We start from the raw sequence: 22,304 nt of genomic DNA, 5'->3' as shown, positions 1-22,304 counted from the left end.
ATCAATTGGCAGCAGGACTTCGTGTCGTCCAATTCTGCCTGTGATCACGCTCATGATTAACAATGCATGCTCTCAGATGGGACTAACATGGCTCTTATCAACCTAATCCCATTGGATTTATTCCACAGAAATCAAGACACCAAACTGAATTTTACCATCAAGGTTAGTACACACAAATACAACAAAAAAACCGATATTTAGTCAACGTTACTGAAACTAAGCTCGCTCCGGCAATCGATTAGAAACAATATGTTCATTTTTATCTTATCAGCTGAGAGCATATTTAAATGTAAAAAAAAAATGTCGCATACATTCACTCTGCAACGATTCCTGTCTAATCATTTTGAGAACTCGATACTGGAAAACAAGCTAAATATTGTTCATTGTTTAGTGATCATTTCAGTCAGTATTTTGTAATTAAGAAGCATTGTCTTGAGAAATTGACAAAACCTTACGACTGTAATTCAAGATCAAACTGATCTTCTGTATTTTCTATGAAGACGATAGTAAATTGACTGTCTCACTATAAATTATCATTAATAGTTCGGAAAAAGTGCTTCTCTCAAATGCGGAAAGTTTGGGAAAGATGGATGATAGTGCGGTAATCCCGCAGATAAAATATTTAAAAAAATTGTTCAAGTGTAGGGTAGGAGGCACATCAGCAATGTGAAACGGAGTTGGACGTCAGGCAATCATCGATAGCCTGTTTTGGGGCCAGACAGTTTTAAATGTAGATATCCTTCATTCATAAAACACTTTCGATCAAGGCATCTTGCGAAGGTTTTCGACGGATACACTAAAACGACCGTCCAGTAATCAGGAAGAAATTACAAGCACTGATGAAATATAGAAACAATCAAAACAACTGGTTATGGTGTAGGTGGGAGGAAAACAAAACTCTCTTGGAAGCTAGTGTTTATCTTGTTGCATGCAATTGCTTGCTTGACCGCTAATAACACGTGCACATATACCTAAATGGTAATATGCTTAAGTTATTTCGCAATTAAAACGCGTTAGCGTGGTGCCTAGCCACTGGTTCTATCCAAATGTTAGGACTTCCATGCCGAACGAATTGCTCAATCTTAACCGGCGAAAGGGCTAACATAGAAACTGTCTGTACCCAGTTTAGACCTCTCAGTTATCAATGTCTAGATTCATGCTTCAATATTTTAAAATGGAGATTAACACTTACGATAGTGTACGAGGGGCTGAAAGTCAAGGTTTGGAGGAATTTCGGCGGTAGTCTATAAACCAAAACTTATTTCTCCATTATGTTTTGAAGGCCACCAGAAATATAGGAAATTCTTTACCCCAGGTTTTTCAAACTGTAAGCCAGGTCTTCATGCTTTTCTTAACTTTGCATTTTCTGCGTTTTCCTCAATTCCTGCAGTTGTTGCCTCATAATCAGAAGGACAGTTAATAATAATAATAATAATAGTTAATCTTTATTGAGGATGCCAACATCACAGAAAGAGTGGTTTACAGAAGGGTCCTCTAAAGGTAACTAAAAATCAATATAATTACGTAAAAATGTAAATATAAATACAATCGAAAAATAAAACAGAAAAACATACATTATATTAAAAAATTAACACTAATTTAATTAAGCTAGTGCTGCATTAAAAAATTAAAATAAAGCTTTCTTGATACCACGCTTAAATTGACTTAAGGTGGGCACATCTCTTAGGGAAAGGGGTAAGGCATTCCAAGCGTCCGCTGCAAAATTTGATGTTATCCAGTGCCCCCATCTTCTATGTGCGGATGATTTACGAATATTTCGCTTGGATCGTGTATTATAGTTATGATAATTGCTGTTAAAAGAGCAGTGAAAGGTGTGCATGAAAAGGTTATTAACTACCTTAAACATAAAAAGTTTTAACTTAACTAAACTTAACCAGACTTAATCATTGGATGGCGTTCAAAATGTGGATGAGTCGTATTTTCTACTGTAGTTCCGATGCATTTATTTAGTTGTAAGCTCTGGGGAAAACCGATTTTTTTCCGCTCGCTCACAGAAATTGTTTTTCTCTCTCACTAATGAATTCATTGACTGTATTTGTGGGCGCAAGGTTACGAGCTCGGAGCTAGGTTGCAAGCTCATAAATTGACTCCGTTCTGCCAATCAGAATGCTACAAATTCAATAGGCGTGTTCCAGTTTTTATTTAAAGCACATGTATTCTCTAGGTTCCCATTGGATACTTGAGATAATTTTTCTTTATGTTTCCTGCTCGCTTAAACGAAATGAACCGCTCATGTAACTTTCCAAAGCTGGGCTCTGTTAGCTGAAAATACAAAATGAAACCAATGGTCTGGGAGATTGTGGCCATTCTTTCAGCCATTTATTCCATAGCAACTAATTATAAATCAACATACATGAATCTAGAAATCCTGATTCATTTCCAGCAAATTTGAGGGCAAACCTATGACGCAGCCCAAACCTAAAGAGGAATCCAATCTATACCACATTTAGTGGGTAGGATACAGGCAGGGATAACCTTTGCAGTCTGGTAACTAAAGAAAAAAGGCCCGTAACCAGGCCTGTAATTGTACTTAAACGCCCCTCATACAAGTCCCGTATGTTATATGATCCTCAGCCGGCAAGGCAAGCCGCATAAAATCATTTATTCCGGAGGGGAATAAATTTCCTTTATTCCTATTGGCCTTTGTGAAGACGAAAGTCGAAAAACGCCGTTCTAATTTAAAACGGAATTTACACCACAACTAATCCCTGAGGAAAAAGAAAACACTGAGAAAGGAATACACGTGGTTTGACCCAACAAATCACAAGAAACGATGGAAAACAATATGTCTGTCCTCTGTCATTCATCAAAGTTATATTACAAATTTCTCACCCAGGTGAGTGCAATCAAGCAAGATTCAACAAGTACAAGAAACTTTATTGGCAAATGAAAAGCAGAGATAAAGTTTCGAAAAACAAATAATGGTGAAATATATTAATATTTGTCGAAATACCGATCAAGCGAGAAATAACGGTGAAATAAAAAACAATTATCGTATTTCTCTATCTTTTTCTACAGGGGATGCTCGTGGAAAACACAGATTAGTTTTTGTCCCTCATTTGTCATGGACAAATCTTAACATTTCCCGCTATGTGACTATTAAGCTCAAATTTATCACCCTTCTTGTTTTTTTCGAAATAAATTTGCTTCTTTGCTTTTTAACTTTTTTGAAAGAAATACTATTTTTTTTTATTCAGCTGATAATTGTATTGGTCATGAGCGCAACACTCGTTGAGTTTCTTACTTACTTCATGTCCAAATCATTTTTAATCTAATACCATTCTCTTGAAACGGACAACAAGTCAGGTGATGTCTATTTAAAGTCCAAGCCCTGTTACTGAAGATGGAGCCCTCCATCTACTGGTAATGACACCCCTGTGATGAACGAGGCTTTGGGTGAACACAAAAAAGCAGTCACGTGACCGAACTCGCGACCTTCCCCGAACCGCTTCATGGGAGATCCTTGAATCATGCCCTGAACAGCCTCGCTTTCAATTCCACCCTTGCTTGCAGTCATGTGATGCCAGGCGTCAGATAAGATGTAGCCAGGAATGATGGCATTCACAGTGATTCCGCGGGGGGCCAGGGCTTGGGCGTAATACCGCACCTGTATTGGCCAGATCATGTAACGCAAGTACAGTTTTAGAATATTTTAAGCTATTTTACTGTTTGTATAGCTTGGAAAAGTTAAATTCAGTATATTTTTTGAACTCGTCGTTTATAATGTGTTTAAATATTCTCTATCGCTAGCCATTGTCATTCCAGTTGGGTTTCTCAAAGTCTTTTTCGAGGTCAACCAACCTTCCAAATAAATATTTCGTAAAACGGTCATCTTTAACGCGTCGCAAAAAATGTACCATGAGGCAGCTCCTATCACATTGCTATTCTACTTTATTCTCTAAACTGACACTAGGAGGGATTCCGTTGCGGTTTGATAATCGAAACCTAATTTTCTCATTTGTTTACTGCTGGGACAAAAACGGTAATGTAAGATTGACACACTTATTTATCATAATTTGTCACGCAAGCCTTATGACTCGAATCCTCACGGGAGTATCAAACTCTTTGTCTCTCGCCTCGTAACAAACATTGAACACTGGCCTCTATTTATTCTTTAAACTAAGAGTTATTTGAACAGCATTTTTTAAGCAAACGTAGATGAAAGGCTTGCTATTGTATGACCAATAATATTGCCCGAGGGTTTAAGTGTTAAAAGGAGTTGTTAGACCTCGTTTGTAACGGAAGTTAAGTGGAAAAGGACACGCTTTCTCCAGAAAAAATGGAATTTATTACCTGCAACTTTATGATTAAGCAGTTCATAATGTATTTGGTAAAAGAGGAAATAGTTTGTTGTAATTTGGCGAACCGAAGAAACTTCAAGGGTCCAATTTATGCAAATATGAGTAATTAGAAAGGCATAAGTTATCAAAGTCATCTGTGGCAACTGAAGAATGCAGACCCATATTATCTTATTGAACCAAGCAGACAAAAAATTGAAAATTTTTGAGCGAATCCCTTAAATTATTCAGCATCCGTGAGAAAGGTGTAGCTTCAAAACCTCACAACAAAGACAGTGTATCTTGTAGTTGTACACCCTATCAACTTACCAGTAATTCTAAGCCTCCTTTGGCTTGAGTTGTTATGGCGTAGCCTGGTTTTACTGTCTGCATGCAGTTGGAGCCATAGGTAGATACCGCCAAGATGTAACCTTTACCATCTTCCATGATTTTTATCGCTCTTTCGACCATTCGTATGAAGCATTTTGGATAAATCTCTTGGAAATAGTCGTAGGTGGCGAAATCGTCAAATTTGCCAGAAGCGATAGTTTCTTTGTAACTCGCGGCCGCTTTCTTGGCTGCTTCGGTTTCCGCTACTGATGACACACCAATGGCAGCTCCGGCGTTGTGTACCAATGCATTAAGCTTGTTTCCGAAATTCTTCTCCACGCAATCAAAGATTGCATCAACAGCTTCAGGTTTAACAAGGTCTCCTTTCACGACAAAAACTTGGACTCCATGTTTATCTTCCAGGGTCTTCTTGGCCTGTTCGGCGCGTTCTGTGTTGGCGTTGTACGTAAGAATCAAATGGCTGTAGCCATTGCTTGCCAGTTCCTTAGCAGCATCAAAGCCCAGACCTCGGGTTCCTCCGGTGATTATACCGAACATGCTGAACTTGAAGACGCGTCAGCAGAGAATGTAGTACCTGTAGAAGCTTCCAAGTGTATCAGACCAGCTGGTCTCAGTGGGAGGGGCGATAAACAAATGCAACTGGTCAGGCAGCAATTACTTCTGTCAAGAGAATAATAACTGTTGATATTCTCTTGCCTCCGTCATATCATGTACAGCCTCTCATAAGTTGGATGTTCCATTTAATTTCCGCCACCTTTTCCTCTGTATGGCACGCCTAATCGAAGAGCTTTTAAGTAACCACAGGTGTGAGACTCTGAATCTGACCTAAAATTTAGACAGTTTGCCAATTCTCAATCGCGACGCGTCTCGATGATCTGTTTGCTGCCCTTTCTTACTCTTTATTTTACAATGACAACTCAACTTGGGGTTGTTCTGTATGGTAGCAATTTCAATGTACTTCGGAACACCGAGTGTAAAGTTTCGTATCCCACTCATCTATGAAGGATTACTACCCACGGCGGAGACTTTCAAAGAGAAGAACTCATTATTAACTCTTAACTTCTTGCAGTCAGGCTTGAACTAGATACGTCCGTCTTCGACCTAGACCTGGACTGCAAAACAACAACATGATACCCAAGAAAGTCCGGCAACGTGCGACCAATGCTACGGTCGCTTACTTCACTATTCGCTCAATAAGAGCAAGAGGAAATTTTATCTCGTTTCTTAGACCATAACCCATCATTGCCTCGATGTATTAACGATCTCTGAATCTTGACCCATCCATCAGCGATTGCGAACTGCAAGTTCCTGAATATACATTGTTTCGGCAAGATCGTGGGCCATACGGCGGCGGTGTATGTGTCTACATCAAGGATGTTTTAGAGGCCTCTATTGACAAAAATTTCTAACATCTCATCTACAAGACTGAATTAAGATCGTGATAACTTTCTTATGGATCTTTCTCATGAAAGAACTCAGGAGAAATCTCAGAATCGATCATTTTACTTAACCGAGACGGCCTTACTTCGCTTTACAAACGACATTTCAGAACACGGATGAGGGTAACTTTCATGGATTGTGTCGTTAAGTATATCAAAAGCATTTGATAGCATCCAGTACGAGCGCCTACTTGTTAAACTCAGACTAAGTTCGAGACTTTCTTGTCTCAGTTCAGGCAAACGCCATAATAGAGGATGCCATTTCTGATCCGTGGCCTTTGAATTTCGGGCCTTAAGGCTCTATACTAGGCCCTGCACTGTTTACAATGTGTATCAATAATCTACTGTCGGTTCTCAAGCTGGTAAATCTTCAAGTTATGCGGACGCACAAGTTTTCTTATCCCTCCTCTTATAAGGTTACCGATGCAAGCGTTGCTAACCTTCAGCTTTACTTGTAAATCAAAACCTTTCAGAAATATCCAGTTGGCGCTAGCATAATTTGTTATTGGTTAATCCAGAAACGATCAAACTCTTGTTTAACCGTGTTCCACAACTCTTGCGAAATTTTCTTCGTCTATTAATTTCTGTTACTGGAAATCTATGGAAAGGAGATTGAACCAGAACCTGTACATGTCGCTAAGGACCTGGGCGTTCATATTGACAAAACCTTAAGCCTTAGCGAACATACATATCAAAGCTTGTTTCGAGGTTTGTCCATAAACCTTTTCAAATTAACATAATTAAGCAATTGTTTGTGCGAAACAGAACTATACTTCAAATAAACATTACCTTTGCATCTATTCAGCCGTTTTATTGTTGACTATTTTGGGTAAAACGTCCAAGTCCAATAAAAATAAGCACAACTTGAACAGAACTTCGTGGGAAAAATCGTCCTCGGTGTGAAATTCGATCACATCTCATGGGATCTTTAATCACTTCAGTAGCTTTCCATCAAAAACTTTTAAACAATATCTCTTTTGTTCATAATTATTTTCACAATCGGGTGCCCAATGATTCGAATGCTATTTTTTCTTAGGTTTACAGACTCACAATAGACGACTCAGAACTATTGTAATCAACACACGACCTAAATTCTGCCACACTGTCGGTCGGTGAAATTCGCGCCAGAAAAAGTCGTGCCGGAAAATGTTGCGCTCGAAAACGACGTGAAAGAAAGTTGAAGGTGCTCTAAAGAGAAACTGAGGTGGTGAAAATGAAGTTGACGAGAACCATTACGTATGATTGCTTTGAATACTTTCCAGGTCCCCTGTTCTTTAACTAGACGTCGTAACAGCAAAGAGTCTGGGACGAGGCTCCTAAGAACATTGTTCGAAGTGTAGCTGACATGTCACGCAGAATAGCACTGCTATCAGCAGCTCTTAGATCATTCCGGTCGATTTCATTCGTCAAGACGGGGAACACACTTGGCAATACGATTGAGACGGTGAGGCCACCTCCTGAAGACATGGCAGATAGCGAAACGCTGACGGCAACTTTTGCTATGAGCTGATTTTGGTTCCCCGAGGCTCAGTTTGGATGCGCTAATGGCGTCGTCCGAACTAAGGTCGGATACACTGGAGGATCCAAGTTATTTCCGACCTACACAAGCCTGTGAGTATTTAAGTTACCAGCCAAAGTTGAACCTGTCGAAAATATTATCCTCCTGTTTAATTTATTTTATTATTTTAAGCGAAATCGGACAGTGTTAAGAGAAAATAAATCACGCATTTCGATTATTGCATTGCATAACAACATTACTCGATCGTCTAAGTTATGTGATGTTTTACGATGTATACATGGTTTAAACTTTAGGGGTAGGCTCATATTTGTAGAGAATTGCGTAAGGCAAAAATATTAGCTGTTCTTTTATTTCTCAGTGTCACAATTTCTTTCAAAACCATTAGCTATCGGAAGCTTTTACCTTGCTGAGTCATGGAACGTAAATAGTACGTTACCGCAAGTTGAAATTGTTTATGTCGTCATGGAGATGATATTTCTTTGATCATAGTCACATCCACACCTTAAGCGGTTCACAGCACCTGTTTAATGAGAATTTGTGGACATAAAATATTCGCTGTCGATAAGCTTCTTAGAGTTTTCATTCTGACTCACTCTGTCAAAGACTACAGGGCTTCATGCTCGACTTCTCTCTGGTTCACCATTTAATTTGGTGATCTAGAATTATTGTCACGAAAAAAATGATACAGGAAAATTTATTACTAGCAGGAATAAATCTCGGGAGGATAAAAAAATTATAAATAACAAATTCCAGCCAATTTTGTTGTGTAGACTCCAATCATAGTTTGCAAAAAATGAGGTAAATGTAGATATAAACAGCATTGAGATTGTAATATATTGGTGTAGTGTTCATCAAGAGGATGGGTTTCAACATTGAAAAATTTTTGAGTTTAGACTTTCGTCAACTTGCGTGATTAATAACTTGTTACTATCCAAGTGTAAGGGCTGAACTGGGGAATATTGGCCCAAGGTTGTGGCAGTGTGTGCCAAGTGAAAGGAAGTATGTACAAAAATGACAGGGGGCCAATATTCTTCGGTGTGGCTAAAGGAAGCAAGGTTAGTAAGTAGATATTATACATTACTTGGACTAACTTTGTTGTTGTTGTTTTTTAATTGCTGGCATGCGAGATGAACTTTACAAGGCCTATGAACATTTCTGTGGAAATGGTTTCTGTGGCAAAATCCAGACCAAGTAAGAGCTAGACTACCCTGCCTTGTAATAATTTCCTTTATTTACTTTGACTCGTTCTATGTCAGTGGGGACCATACAGAAACCTTGGAGTTGGAGTATGACCCAAACTGTACAACTTACAAGGATCTGTTGAAAATATTTTGGAAAAATCACAACCCTACAGCAGTCCATAAAGCTCAGTACATGTCAGCCATTTTTTATCACAACGAGGATCAGAAACAACTTGCAGAGGAGACTCGTGAGGAACATCAGAAGATAGTCAAAAGAAAGATAGTAACGAAGATCCTTCCAGCAAACACGTTCTACGTAGCTGAACAGTAGGTGTTTTAATTTCAATTTTTTTTTTCCACAACATATCACTTTGATCTTTACAGATACATGTATAAACCAAATAGTTAACAGTGCTCCAAGCACTGGTTTTTCAAGTTGCTGTTTTGCCACCAAAAATCAGAAATGGTCCCCAGAAATTGAACTTTTTTGAAAATGTTGTTTTGGACACTGTTTAAATTCTGTTTAAGTTACTAAACTGCTGATCGTACCACTCTCTTTGAAATAAACAATTAAGCTGTGATGTGGCAGGCTTTTATCTCAGACTTATGTGCAGTACTTGCACCAATAAGGAGATAGGGAAAACAAACCAACACAAATTACCTTTTGGGCAAATTTTTCCCGCCAAGGAGTACTTTAAATGAGTTTTAATAAACTGTTGAAAAGCTGACAAAATATTTGGGGGCGGGGGTAATTTGCATTATGCTAGACTGGTGTCCTATCCAGGGAAGTATCAGAACTCTCAGTTGCCTTTCTTTGGAGAAGCTTCTGCACTATTGGTGGCTCTTGATTCATGTTAGAAGACCTTATTTATTTCCTAATGATTTTTGTAAGATTTCAAATTATCTAGATCCCAAATATTTTAAACTTTCCACTTCCCACAGACTTTGGTTGATAACTATCACCATGATAAATGTTACTTGCCAGTGGACATCTTAAGTCATTGTCATTGACCACAATATTCAATTTATTTATTTCCATTGACAGTTTGAATTATTAGTGGTCTGTCATTTGCAATAAGCTGATATGAAGGCAGTCAGCTATTTTTAAGATTTGTTCCAAAGAACACAAAGAGTGGCTGATATTTTTAACTTGAAATGAAATCTTTGATATTCTAATTCAGATACCATCAAAAGTACATGCTGCGACAGCACCCCTTGCTGCTGAACAGTCTGGGCTTAAATGACGAAGAGCTGAAGAAGTCTCGGGTTGCAGCTCGTTTAAATGGTTATGTTGGAGGTTATGGTTCCATAAAGAGCTTTGAAGCTGAAGTGGATGGGCTAAAATTAAGTAATCAGCAAATAGAAATGGTGAAAGAGATCATAGAGAGAAGAAGATTCTAAATCCAAGGTTTAAGTTCAGAAAGACTCTATACTACAAAGGAGTTGCAGTTCTCTGTCAGGATTTGTTCTTCCTGAACATTGTAGCCTAGATTGATTTTTCAAGTTGGGCATTTGTAAACTGTGTTAATTTTTGTTATTTTTTTACCATTTTTGCTCCTTCTTATTTTATTCTTACTTTGTTGGTATTTCCCTATCCCAGCAAATTATTATTTCAATTTTTCATGACACTTTATTATGATTCTCTTTGACATTCTCTTTGATTCTCTTTGACACTCCAAGGAATATATTGTGTCATAGAGCATTGTTTGTTGGCAGAACCTTTGCTTCCTTAGTGCTCAATGTTATAACCTACTGCTTATGAAGTTCTGTAGTTTAAACTGAAAAATGTTCTACAAGACGGATGATGTGAGATTACTGTGGGTAGCTTTGAGTCTAGTAAGGGCTAAATGTAGGTGTAAAAAATTAAAGCTTGTGCACCTGTAAGTAAATTTTAGAATCAGAATAATGAGTGTTTTGTTGCATTTTTTATTTTAATCACTAGTGTACATGGATGTCTCTGTGAGAGACATCATCTCCCAATAATTTAACTAAATTTGTGAGTTTGAGCCCTGGCTGAGCCACTGTGTAGTGTTATAATTGAATACAATTTCTCTCACATGGTTCTTTCCACGTGAAAGTTTGATTACCAGTGAACTGTCATAAATAGACCTTGGACTAGCTTCCCTTCAAGGGCAGTAGTTATTACAGGGTGGACCAAATCACTGAACTGTTGTGTGGCATGAATTATTGTACCACTTCCTTTCTGAAATTCCTCTTATTCTCTGATTTGTTTACAGAAACAATTTTAACCTTTATGATAAGAGAGGTTAGATAATGTCTGGCACTTTGGGGTTTGAATTAAATCATTGAAACTTCTTTCCTCATTTAGCTTCACCCTTATTCTAACCGGTCTGTTCTTTTTTTAATGATTTGGGCCACTTCAGCCAAGTGAGGGTGGGTACAAGTGATGTCAATGCCAAGGAATAAAGATCCATCAGAAAGGAAAGTGGTGAGGGGATTGAATTTCAAAGGTTAGACCCATTCAAGGACACAGCTGTAGTTTTGATGAAATTTCCACCCTCTAAATTTTTTCAGAGAAAGTGTCAGGGACAAAATTTAATCCATCTTTGCTGCTTATGATTATTTTCACCCATCTTCAATTGTTTGACAACTTTTGTGTCAGTTTGACATTATCAACTACATCTGTGAATGAAGGCAGGAGTTGCACACATCACCCTAGGTAGGGGTCATTTCTGACCGACTCTCTATATGTTGAAGTAAGTGATCCAAATGGAGCTCAGTTGCAGTGGAAAGGCGTAAAGTAGGAAATCACAATATGTTCTGTAAACCATTAGCTAGTATGACAGTTGATGTAAACAACACGGGGTATCACTGTAACAAAACCTAAATTGTATTGAAGGATACATAAGCTTCCCTTATGGTACCAGCCATTGCTAATACCTGATTGACTTTGCATAACACCAACAGCACAGACATCACTAGGAAATACACATTCTACATGTCACTTTATTGTAATCAGAAAACCAATCTTTGTTCACTAAATGTTCACTATAATTTTAAAAGTTATGATGAACATAATAATTACATAATTACATTTTGTGTCAAGCAACCTCATGACAAGTGTACATCAACGCCTGTACAGTATATTCACCTATGAACTACCAATATAACACGATGAAACCTAATTATGCTTATGAAATCCAGTCTTAGTATCTTACTGACTGGTTTGCTCAGCTCTTGACACAGAGCTGCACCTCAATCATGGTAATTTCAAATTGCGTTCTTTTTTACGTGCTATACTTCTACTTTGATGTGAATTGTTCTATTCTCACTTTTTAGTGCTTGATGAAGCATGTTTTTACCTTGCTCTGTAAATTTGTTTGATGTAAGGTCTAATTTAATGAGTTTACAGTTTGGGTCTTCAAGTGCAGAGCACAGATGTGGTATGAACTGATCCATTAACTCATTTCTCTTTAGTGACAACTTAGTGAGTTTACAATTTACATCTTTAAGAGCAACCAAAAGGTGTAGAAAACCTTCATCTGTGACCTCTGGAAACTGAATTTTCAACTTAATGAGTTTACAATTTACATCTTTAAGAGCAACCAAAAGGTGTAAAAAACCTTCATCTGTTACCTCTGGAAACTGAATTTCCAACTTGGTGAGTTTACAATTTTTATGTTTAATTGCAGTAAAAAAAAGGGGAACATCTTGATCTGTTATACTGTCACTCCTGAGTAACAACTCTGTGAGTTTACAATTTACATCTTCAAGTGCACTGCACAGGTGTTGCAAACCTTCATCTGTTATGAGACTGCCACCAAGGTACAACACAGTGAGTTTACAATTCATGTCTTTCAGTGCACCACACAAGTAGAATAAGTCACCATCTTCCACACCAGTTGAAATTAGATCAAGCTTCACTAGTTTACAATTTTCATCTCTGAGTGCGCTAGACATTGGTAACAGAACACTTTGTTCACCATAAAAATTCAATGAATCCCCCTTGATCAGTAATCCAATAAGTTTCCCAAAATCTGAAGGGTTCCTTAGCATATTCATAGCAAGGTTCAATTGCAAAAGCTTACAATTCTTATTTCTGAGTACAGTTTGCAGGTAGGAAACACCTTGCCCTGTTATTGCATTGTAACTTAGGTCCAAATCAGTAACTAAACAATTTTCATTTATCAGAGCATCACACAGATGTGCTAAACCTTCATCTCCCATCTTAACACCAGTAAGATCTAACCGTGTAAATTTACAGTTTTCATCTTTAAGTGCATCACTTAAGTGAAATACACCCAAGTTACCAATGTCATTTACGTCAAGATTCATTTTTGTAAGTTTACAGTTCACATCTTTAAGTGCGACAGACATGCTTAATGCACCATGGAAAGATATCATGTTTACACTAATGTCTAACTTGGTCAGTTTACAATTTACATTTTTTAATGCTTCACACAAATGGAAAACACCCTGGTCTGTAATATCAGTTTCATTTAGGTTTAACTTTTCAAGTTTGCAATTTACATCTTTGAGTGCTTCACTCAGCCGTGAAACACCTATATCCCCCATACTATTGTCACCAAGGTCCAACTTGGTGAGTTTACAATTTGCATTTTTAAGTGCATCCTGCAGATGTGATGCACCTTGGTATCTTATGTAGTTACCAGGAAGCTTCAGCTTAGTTAGTTTACAGTTAGCATCCCTTAAAGCTTCACTGAGTTGTGAAACACCTTGGTCCTGTATTTTGTTGAAACCAAGGTGTAGTGTGTTGAGTGTACAGTGTCCATCTCTAACTACACTGCACAGGAATGAAACACCTTGGTCTGATATATTGTTAGAGGACAGGTTCAACTCCATAAGGTTGTGCAGTTTGTTAATAAAGAAAACAATTGCTGCACAGTCAACAGGTGTTATTTTAGAATAAGATAAATCTATCTTATTGTTGAAAGTTTCATTTTTCTGTAGAAGTGATGCTGCCTTTTCCACAATTGTAGCATCATTGTACTCATGCAAACATTTCATCATAAGAACAGCTTCTTGTTTGGATTTACTACTAAATGTTAAAGAGTCACAAAGAGTTATGTATGTTAAAGAGTCACAAAGGAGGCTTACAAAACTGCTGACTGCCTCATTTGTTTGTCCACGCAGAAGGCCAGCCACAAACTGAAGTACCAAGTGCCACTTTGGATCTGAAGCATTTGTGAGGATGAAATTACTAATGTCCTTGGAATCCATTTTCACTATTTCTTTGGCAGCAAGAAATTCCTGAAGAGTCAAATGAATGAAGCAGAATTGGGACTTCAATTTGAAAGGTAAAACTTCACAATCTGGCATACGATTGAACAACCCACAGTCTTCTATTCCCTTCACCTCCACGGAGTCAAACATCAGTCGTCTCTCCTGAATTCCTGTTTTTGCCAATGATCCAACCCGGTTCAAAGTTTCTTCAACTTGATCAGGGAGGCCCACATTTCCAAGAAGATAATCCTTTGTTAACAACTTCCTCTTAAATTCTGGGTGATGCTTGAAAATGAACAGCCTCAGAGCTCCTTCATAAATGTCAGTTGAAGTTGCTGGTAGAGTATTTCCTAAATGTTGTTGAAGTTTGATCAACTTTTCTAAAAGGGAACAGATAATAAAACTGTTGACAGGAATGTAGCACAAAGAGAGCAGTTCTAAATTGCTGCTGATATGACCCCATATTCTGTTCACTGTCTCTGGATCATGTGCACAAAATTTAAGTACATATTCGTGGACTTTCTCTGGAGTAAATCCCATAATCTCAACCTTCCTGTCAAATGGCAAATGTGCAACACTCTGCACAACATTTGGTCTACACGTGGTCAAAATCGTGGCCCCAGAAAGCTGCTTTCCTTTCATCAGCTTCACGTAAAGAGCTGAAAATGGCATTTCTTCTGTTGCACTGTTTCCAGCATGTGCCCTTTCATCCTCCAGAATGCGTTCGTGGTATTTAAATTCATCCAAGCCATCAAAAACAATTAGCACTCGCTCAGGGTTGTCTAAAATATGCTGTAAGACTTCACTGTCCATGCTACCTTCTGAACACAAACGACTCAACAACTGTTTGAGAGATATCTTCTCCATTGTCTCGGTATTGAACCATCTGAATTGGAACACAAACAGATGTTGAAAGATTTTGTCACTGTCACGCAAAAGATCACTCTTGCTCCAGTCACGCGACAATTTCGTGCAAAGCAGAGACTTTCCGATGCCGGGGCGACCAACCACGAGAATTTTACGGGGATCTCGAGTATCTTCATTTGGAAGAAAAAGCTCATCAACTTTCTTTATGGCTATTGATCCATACTGGGGCTTTAAATATATATCAAATATTTCGTGTCTTTTCAACAAGTCAGCGAATTCGCTACATGCTCTTCCACTGTAAATAACAAGATCGACAAAAGCGTCATCCAAAAGTCTGACTCTATCGATTTCTGGCTGAGCAATCAAAGGTTCAAGGATCTCTGTTTCTTCGCGTATTCGTTGTCTCGTCCGGAATGTCAACTCGCGCAGCGCGATAGGGTTCCTACCCTTGCTGAAAAAGTGCCTCTCACAGAATTCGGAATCGAAGATGAACTGTTTTCTCTGTATTGCTCGCAACGAAAGATAGCATAACTCTCCAAACACAAGCAACGTAAATAGAATGTTCACTATCCAAATTCCCCTCGCGTAGACAGCATTGTCAGATGCAATGGAGTTATCACAATTGATGGCTAAGGAATTTTCTTTGGTCGTACTAACATTTGTGGAATTTGGTGCCCCCTTCACTGTTTGAGTAAAACAGACAAATTCTGCTGGAAATCCGCTTAAATAAAACACAGAGTTCTGCAAAATAATGAACACAATCCCCCCAAAAAATCGCAAAATAAGATGAACAAAATAAGACCAGAACACTCGGCGGGTTTTCACTCTAGGCCGACGGCGAGGGCTTTCTGGATTTGGTTTCAAGGCGATTTCAATCTCATCGACTCGCGATTTCACAAAACACCAAGAGTAGGCGATACACACTGTCAAAACGGACGCAAAACAAAACAGAACAAATCCATAGAATGGCAAACCAGAGTAGACCAGTTTGTCATATTGCCTTAGACAGTCGTCTTTAGAATCAGGAGAAGAAGGACAGCTGAATCTTCGACGCTCGCTCGTTCTTAAGACTCCAGCGGCTGTGGTAAGTGCTGTCAATGCTAAAAGATGGAAAACTGCCACAATATATCCAAAAGGACTGAAGTATTTTGCGAGTAAATACTCCTTCACGACTTCCATGGCGACTACTCATTGCTGAGGCGGAAGTACAATCACTTCTTGCCAGGCTGAAGAAATCACGCGATCTTAAATTTCCGTCAAACAATCCAACTTCCTTCACTTCTTCCAACAGGGTGCGGTGTTCATGTAGCTCTCCGAGGCCGGAGCATTCTGGGGACGATCTCTTACCGAGGAGAGTTGGAACAAGTTCGCCCCTGTCACGAAGTCACGCAACTAGAGCACAAATTTCCAGCTAAAATTCATAGGTTGGCACAAAGAGGACTTTTTGAGTACAACAGCTTTGTCATTTTCCTGAAATATAGTTTATTTTCTTTTTGTTCATCTTGATCTTGTGTGCACAGCTGTATATTAAAAAAATTGGCCTCAAAATAACAAGGTTCACAGCTGATATTGTTATGTAAGATGTCTTTATAAAGCGGAAAATGTGACGACGCTAATTTTTCGTGTGACTTTCAAGAGGAGGAAGGTGGAGATTGAATAGATATGACGGAAAAGCCTTTAGGTATCGTGGTTGTTGGATTAGGAATCGCTGGAAAAGTCAGAGTAAGAGATTTGAAGCAGAAAGTTTTAGGAGACAGTGTTGTTCTTCGTGGAGTGATATCCAGGTGAGATTGATCGGATTCAGTGGTTGTTAACTTATTGGGTAATACACTTACGCATGCCTTTTCATAATCGTTTGCTTCTTTCCCTCAAAGTAGATGGCGGAAGCAACCCCAGAATTATATAGCTCTTTGAAAGCCCATTTAGAGTTCATGACAGGCGGGAATGGGGAGGAGGGGTGTGAAGGATTGAGGACGGATATTCCATCGCATGTTATGATGATTTAAACAGCTTGCTGTGTAGTAGGGTTTGGTAGTTTAATTCTTTGATCTCGAGTTAGTTTCCATTGAAAGAGAGCTGAGAAGAATGTAATTTAGTTTACTGTTTTAAAAAGGATTTTAAAACCCGTGAGTCTTTTGACCCTGCCTACAGCGCAAATTTGATCAGATGTATTCAAGTAAGTCTGTGATACTTTTTAGTCACCCACAGTTACCTTTGCATGAATGAAGGTATGCTTAAAGTTATTTTTGAATGAAATAGGTTAAATTAATTCTATTTATTTGTGTGGATGGTTTATTTTGTGTAGTTGATTATACTTTTTAGGTGATTTCATTTATTTAATAATTTTAATAGGAGGCAAGTAGAAGATGATCTACCTGTTCTAGACTGGGATGAAGCCTTGACAAGAGATGATGTGGATGCTTTTGTCATTTGTACAGAAAATGACACCCATGAAGAGTATGCCAGGTGATCATGATCTTATAAATGACTTTTTCTTCTTTCTAATTCATCAAAACTTGGGAGATGTAATAATGTAGTGGTTAATTAGCATATGTTATAGGTATTGTGGAAGGCTCTATCTTCTGTGTCCTTATTATTTCCTTTTGGCCAATTCTCTTATAGCACAATTTTCATTTTACAGAAAAATCCTAGAACATGGAAAGCATGTTTTGGTGGATTTTCCTCTATGTTTGACAGCGGAGGGTGGTAAAAAGATCTTTGATTTAGCAGAAAGTAAAGGTATGTACATAAAATTTTCTGTATATAACTGTGAAATACCTGAATATAGTTATAGGTTTAATGTGTGTCCTTGGGTGTGATAAGAATGTGAAATAATTTACATCAGGCTTACTTAATATACAGATGTTTCTTCATGATATATTTTATGCATGGAAATAATTTGAGAATTAGAAATAATTTGATTTTCTGCTTCCTTCTTGTGACATTGTGTAGTATGGGAGATCTTGTGGGGAAAAATATTATGTCAAGACTATATAAAATGGCTACTGGAACTAATGGTCTGTTTGTATAAGCTGATTTAGAAGGGCCTGGTAAGAGGGGACTGCAACCTGTTCAGACATTGTTTTCACAGCATTTTTTGAACTGTTATTTTTATGTTCTTAAATAAGTTACTGTAGCAATTAGGGCCGTTTTTCCTGCCAGTTGCTTTTAATTTCCATTTTCACCCCCCTTGTTTTTGGTTTGTGGTTGTGTTGGCTAAGATTGTAAAATTCCCTCCTAGAAACAAAGTAGAGTTTCCATTCAGTGAGCCATACTGTGGAATGGTTTTGAAGTTTTTTTTTCGGTTTTCAGGGTTGACCTGTCATGTTGAAGACATAGCTCTTCTTCTTGATTCCCACAAGGATATGAAGCACGCTATTCAAAACAAAAATGTTCCTTTTATTGAGGGTACCATTCGTCTAGATGCCAGATTTCTCAAGGAGTGGATTGCTGACATAAGGCGAGCTGGGTTTCCAAGTTTCTCTGGAATTTCACAATTGGAGATTTTGTATGATTTGTTTGGTGAGCTATCATTACAAGAAGCTCACTTTGAACATGAAACTGATCTTCATCGCCTTACTTGTAAATTACACACCTTAGACAACAGGTAAGTTAGACATTTCAGAAAATTAGCCTCTTTTATTGATTGTGATACAATTGTCTGGCTAAAGAAAGTTACAAAATTCAAATCTGTCCCAGAGTGCTAGAAATTGTCTTTAGAGAGTTTCAAATTTCATTTTTTTTCAGGGGAGCATGACTCCAGACCCATTAAGAAGAGAGTGCAAAAATGAAAAAAATGTAGTGGGGTGTTTTGTCATGAAAGAGTAACAATTTTTATCTATTACAAATTGCAGTGGACATGTTTATATTATGTGGGCTGATTGATGAACATACTCTTGGCAAAAATTTTTTTGAAAGCAATTCTGCAGAAGAATATATGACTATATTCCATGTTTGCCTTAATTGCTCCCCCTTCATACATACCAAAAGGCAAATTTTGTCATAAGGAGAAGGGGGAAGCTTTATAATTGTTATTTTTTATTGAAAAAAAGCAGGGTGTCTCCAAAAGTTATGTTGAAGGTTATAATTACCGGGGCTGCGTTTTGCCCAACTGAATTATTTTTTGATTATAAATCATTTTGTAGGCCATTAACTTGGATAAGTGAACGAGTACGCGGTGGGAAACCAAGGCAAGCATCCCAGGAGTATAAATTTGAAGATGGTACTACTGTGACACCAGCGCCTGTTTCCAAACCCTCTGGTCCACCTCCCCCTGGCCACAAGGGACTGTTTGCAAGGGATCTAGAGATATTTCTCTCTGAGGTACGGGGGGAGCGCAGCTCTGATGAAATTGCTCAAGACAAGAAACGAGTGCTTTACTGCCTCGAGTTGGCAGAAAAGATTGAAACAATGGCCAAAACTGGAACCTGTTCTTAGTACATAACTCCAAATACTGATAGTATCAAGTGGACAATTTGAAAATACGCTTAACCCCAAAAAAGGGATATCAATGAAAATAGCTTTCATAGAACTTCAAAGAAGCCAGTGAAGGATTGTTGCAATAAAATGTAACGTCTTTTATTTAGAAGCGATCTGTTGCTATGTTTCTTGTGGGTGTGTTACTTTTGCTTCATGGTTTTTCACTAACTAGTTTCGTGAGGCACCAAATTTTGTAAAAAGGAATGGCCTATTTTAGCGCGGTCTCTTCGCTGTGCATGCGCAGAAAATCTGCAGCGTTACCCATTGCAGTGCATTTCGTCAAAAGAATATTCAGGCAAATGACTGAGTTGGGTGTTATCTCGGAGAATGAATATATCCTAGAGGAGAAGGCATTCCTAGATTGTGGATGACGAAAGCATTGGAAGCTGCAGTCACCCGAACCAAGCCCCCCTTCGTTCTTTCACTCCTCCGCTCTTATCGTGCCGTTTACTGGCGCACTTCGTTTTACTAATTGAACACCTGGGAAGGCTATCACGCAGCATGAAAATTATTGTGCAGCAGATGACACTTTTTTACTGGCCACGCCTGCGTACCGCAGTTAAGTTACGAAAGGACGAAACTGAAAGGGAACGTATAAGTTTGTACTATGACTCCAAAAATATCCGTCAATGAATCTTTTCATGTGTGACTTTCCTATTCGAGACTCGACAAACAAGAACTTTGAAAATATTAACTAATGTCACGCCATTTAAATAGAAAATCGAAAAACTTGGCTTGCAATAAGAATGTCAGCCATCTAGAACCACGAAACTTTGACTACGCAAGCCCCAGAAACATTCAGCCATCAGCAGAACAAGGACTGCTGCTGCTGCTGATGGACGCTGCATGGATTAGACGCGTGAGGAAAATGTCTAATCAAGATCTCTTCACTCTTTTTTAGAATCTCGTAGGTTTTCCGTAACCTCTCACCCCTGAAAATACCACAACTCTAGAGAGATTATTAGAAAGAAAATGATAGATATAATATAAATGATGGTAGAAAATGATAAAAGTAATACATTTTTAAAGCGTGTTATTCTGAAAAGTTAAAAAAGCTTTTAGAGACAGGCATAACCTAATAAACGTGGTAGTGCAATAAACCACAAAGTTCCAAACTCAGAGGAGTAATGAGGGAAAGTTTCTAAAGAAACTCTGCTGCTGTGTTTAGTAGGTGGTGAAGTGGTGGGGGGGGGGGGTTAGTGGATAGTGGGGGGGGGGAAGGGGTTGTAAGATAATTTCGTTTGAGTTGATGATGTTCATTAGCCACGGTATGCAGAGAGTTTCTAAAGCTTCGTTTCGAGGGTTAGCCTTTCGTCAAAGGAGTTAGCTTTTTTTACTCAAGATATTACGCGACAAAAAAGGAATCTTTAATAATTACTACATTTTATTTTGCCTTTCCAGATATTACAAAGCCCTGTAGTAATCAGTCAACTAGCTAAAAATAAACCAAGTTGAATATAATACTTAAATAAAATATGAGTCTAAAACTCGTGACTGTAATTTTTATATAGACTACGTGCAGTCCCTCCTTTTTGGCGAAGTCACACACACCAGTCAAAAAATAAAAGAAAATCAGTGAAAAAAATTAATGTAAGCGCGCCGCGTAGAACGAGGGAGTGAGGCGCGCAGACGGACTGCACGTAGTCTAGATTTTATACGACTAAGAACCAGCGTCAGTGAAGGCAGAAAATGCCCGCGTCTGGTAGACAAAACTTAATAAGAATAGAAACGTATAGACAGATGTTCTAATGTCTCTGAATGCAACGTGTCCAAATGTAAAAGGAGAGAAAACATTTTCAACCCTGTTAAATTGTAAGCTGTTGTTAACTCAATACATCATCCAACAAGCAGATTATGAGACTAGAGGGTTTAATGCTAATAAAGCACTCAATTGTTTTCATTACAAAAATCTACTTTGAGCTGTCATGGAAGCTACAAGGGAGGAGCCCACCCAATCTGAGAAGGCAAAGGGTTTTCAATTAAGGCGTTCAGGAGTCATAAAATTTTTTTACTAATTCAGTTAGAGTAGAACATTTATGTTCCTTAAATCAAAAGAATGATTGTAATAACAGCTTTTACAAAATCGTTTCTTTAACTGAGACTCGAAGAATATAAAGAGAAAATATCAGGGCTTCCAACCCTTGCGGAATAAACAACAGGGCATTGATCTCTAAACGGGGGGAGAAAACAAGAAAAAAGGGAGAATCAGAGGTGAGAGGTAAATTTTGGCTGATTCCCCTTCACCTCACATACTTCAGGTTTACTGAAAGCTTCCTTAAGGAATATTCTTGTATTATTTCTGTGCTCCTTCTTTTTCCCTGCGTTTAAGTTGGTAACCCTTTTCAAACCTACCCTCCTATCAATAATTACAGTTCCTAAGCGAGCAGCTCACCCTATACGTCATTACATAAAACTGTTTTTAACAACCTATTCGTATTTGACAGAAAAACTGAGAGGAAATATTTGCCTTCGTTGTAAGGATCCTGGCTTCTAACGGTGACTTTTAGCCTTTAATTTTTTCAAGGACTTGTGAAGTAAAGCAATTTGAATAACCAGAGCGACTGTGGCAATTAATACGAAGAAGAACACAGCAAGACATGCCGTCAAGATGTATTCTGTTTGAGAAAACAGTGCAGATCCTGAGAAAAAAACAAGAATAAAGACAGCTGAGTAGGTGCGACACGAAAACAAATTGAAAAGAGACAATTTTGAGGTCTGTGTACAGCATAAGCCTGTGTAACTAGCATTTTTTTGTGCGCTAAGCGATGAGCAGGGAAGCTTCAAGACTACGAAAAGATAAACTTATCTTCAGTAGAAAGGCTTCGAAGGGCTTCACCGTTCATTACTTTAGCATACCAATCCATTCAGATAACCCGGCTGGCAAAGCATGTAACTACAGTTCACGATTTTTTCACATTTCGCCGACTGCTTCGTCCTCTATCGAGGAGGTATGATTATTTTTTTT

The 22,304-nt window shown here is 38.3% G+C and overlaps 4 protein-coding genes across 4 annotated transcripts; 2 read left to right on the top strand and 2 right to left on the bottom strand.

Moving 5' to 3' along the window:
• Positions 1-2,877: 2,877 nt before the first annotated feature.
• LOC131795582 (enoyl-[acyl-carrier-protein] reductase [NADPH] FabL-like) lies at positions 2,878-5,385 on the bottom strand. The gene is made up of 2 exons (XM_059113163.2): positions 4,629-5,385; positions 2,878-3,628 (listed from the first exon to the last, which is right to left on the bottom strand). The coding sequence occupies exons 1-2, from the start codon at positions 5,184-5,186 to the stop codon at positions 3,356-3,358; spliced, it is 831 nt and encodes a 276-aa protein (XP_058969146.1). The 5' UTR covers positions 5,187-5,385; the 3' UTR covers positions 2,878-3,355.
• A 3,233-nt stretch (positions 5,386-8,618) lies between these two features.
• On the top strand, positions 8,619-10,794 carry LOC131795580 (peptide methionine sulfoxide reductase-like). Its single transcript, XM_059113161.2, has 3 exons — positions 8,619-8,662; positions 8,864-9,115; positions 9,970-10,794. Exons 1-3 carry the CDS (start codon positions 8,619-8,621, stop codon positions 10,187-10,189), a joined length of 516 nt encoding a protein of 171 aa, XP_058969144.1. The 3' UTR covers positions 10,190-10,794.
• Positions 10,795-11,724: 930 nt separating this feature from the next.
• On the bottom strand, positions 11,725-16,160 carry LOC131783657 (NACHT, LRR and PYD domains-containing protein 12). The gene has a single exon (XM_066163011.1). The coding sequence runs from the start codon at positions 16,037-16,039 to the stop codon at positions 12,044-12,046; it is 3,996 nt and encodes a 1,331-aa protein (XP_066019108.1). The 5' UTR covers positions 16,040-16,160; the 3' UTR covers positions 11,725-12,043.
• Positions 16,161-16,250: 90 nt separating this feature from the next.
• LOC131783656 (biliverdin reductase A) lies at positions 16,251-19,452 on the top strand. The gene is made up of 5 exons (XM_059100416.2): positions 16,251-16,644; positions 17,213-17,326; positions 17,502-17,599; positions 18,173-18,467; positions 19,006-19,452. Exons 1-5 carry the CDS (start codon positions 16,523-16,525, stop codon positions 19,295-19,297), a joined length of 921 nt encoding a protein of 306 aa, XP_058956399.2. The 5' UTR covers positions 16,251-16,522; the 3' UTR covers positions 19,298-19,452.
• Positions 19,453-22,304: the final 2,852 nt, after the last annotated feature.

This window comes from Pocillopora verrucosa, chromosome 3, assembly GCF_036669915.1.
Source record: "Pocillopora verrucosa isolate sample1 chromosome 3, ASM3666991v2, whole genome shotgun sequence".
NCBI lineage: Eukaryota > Metazoa > Cnidaria > Anthozoa > Scleractinia > Pocilloporidae > Pocillopora > Pocillopora verrucosa.
Note: the sequence above shows the minus strand (reverse complement) of the source record. Positions and strands in the feature narration are given on the sequence as shown.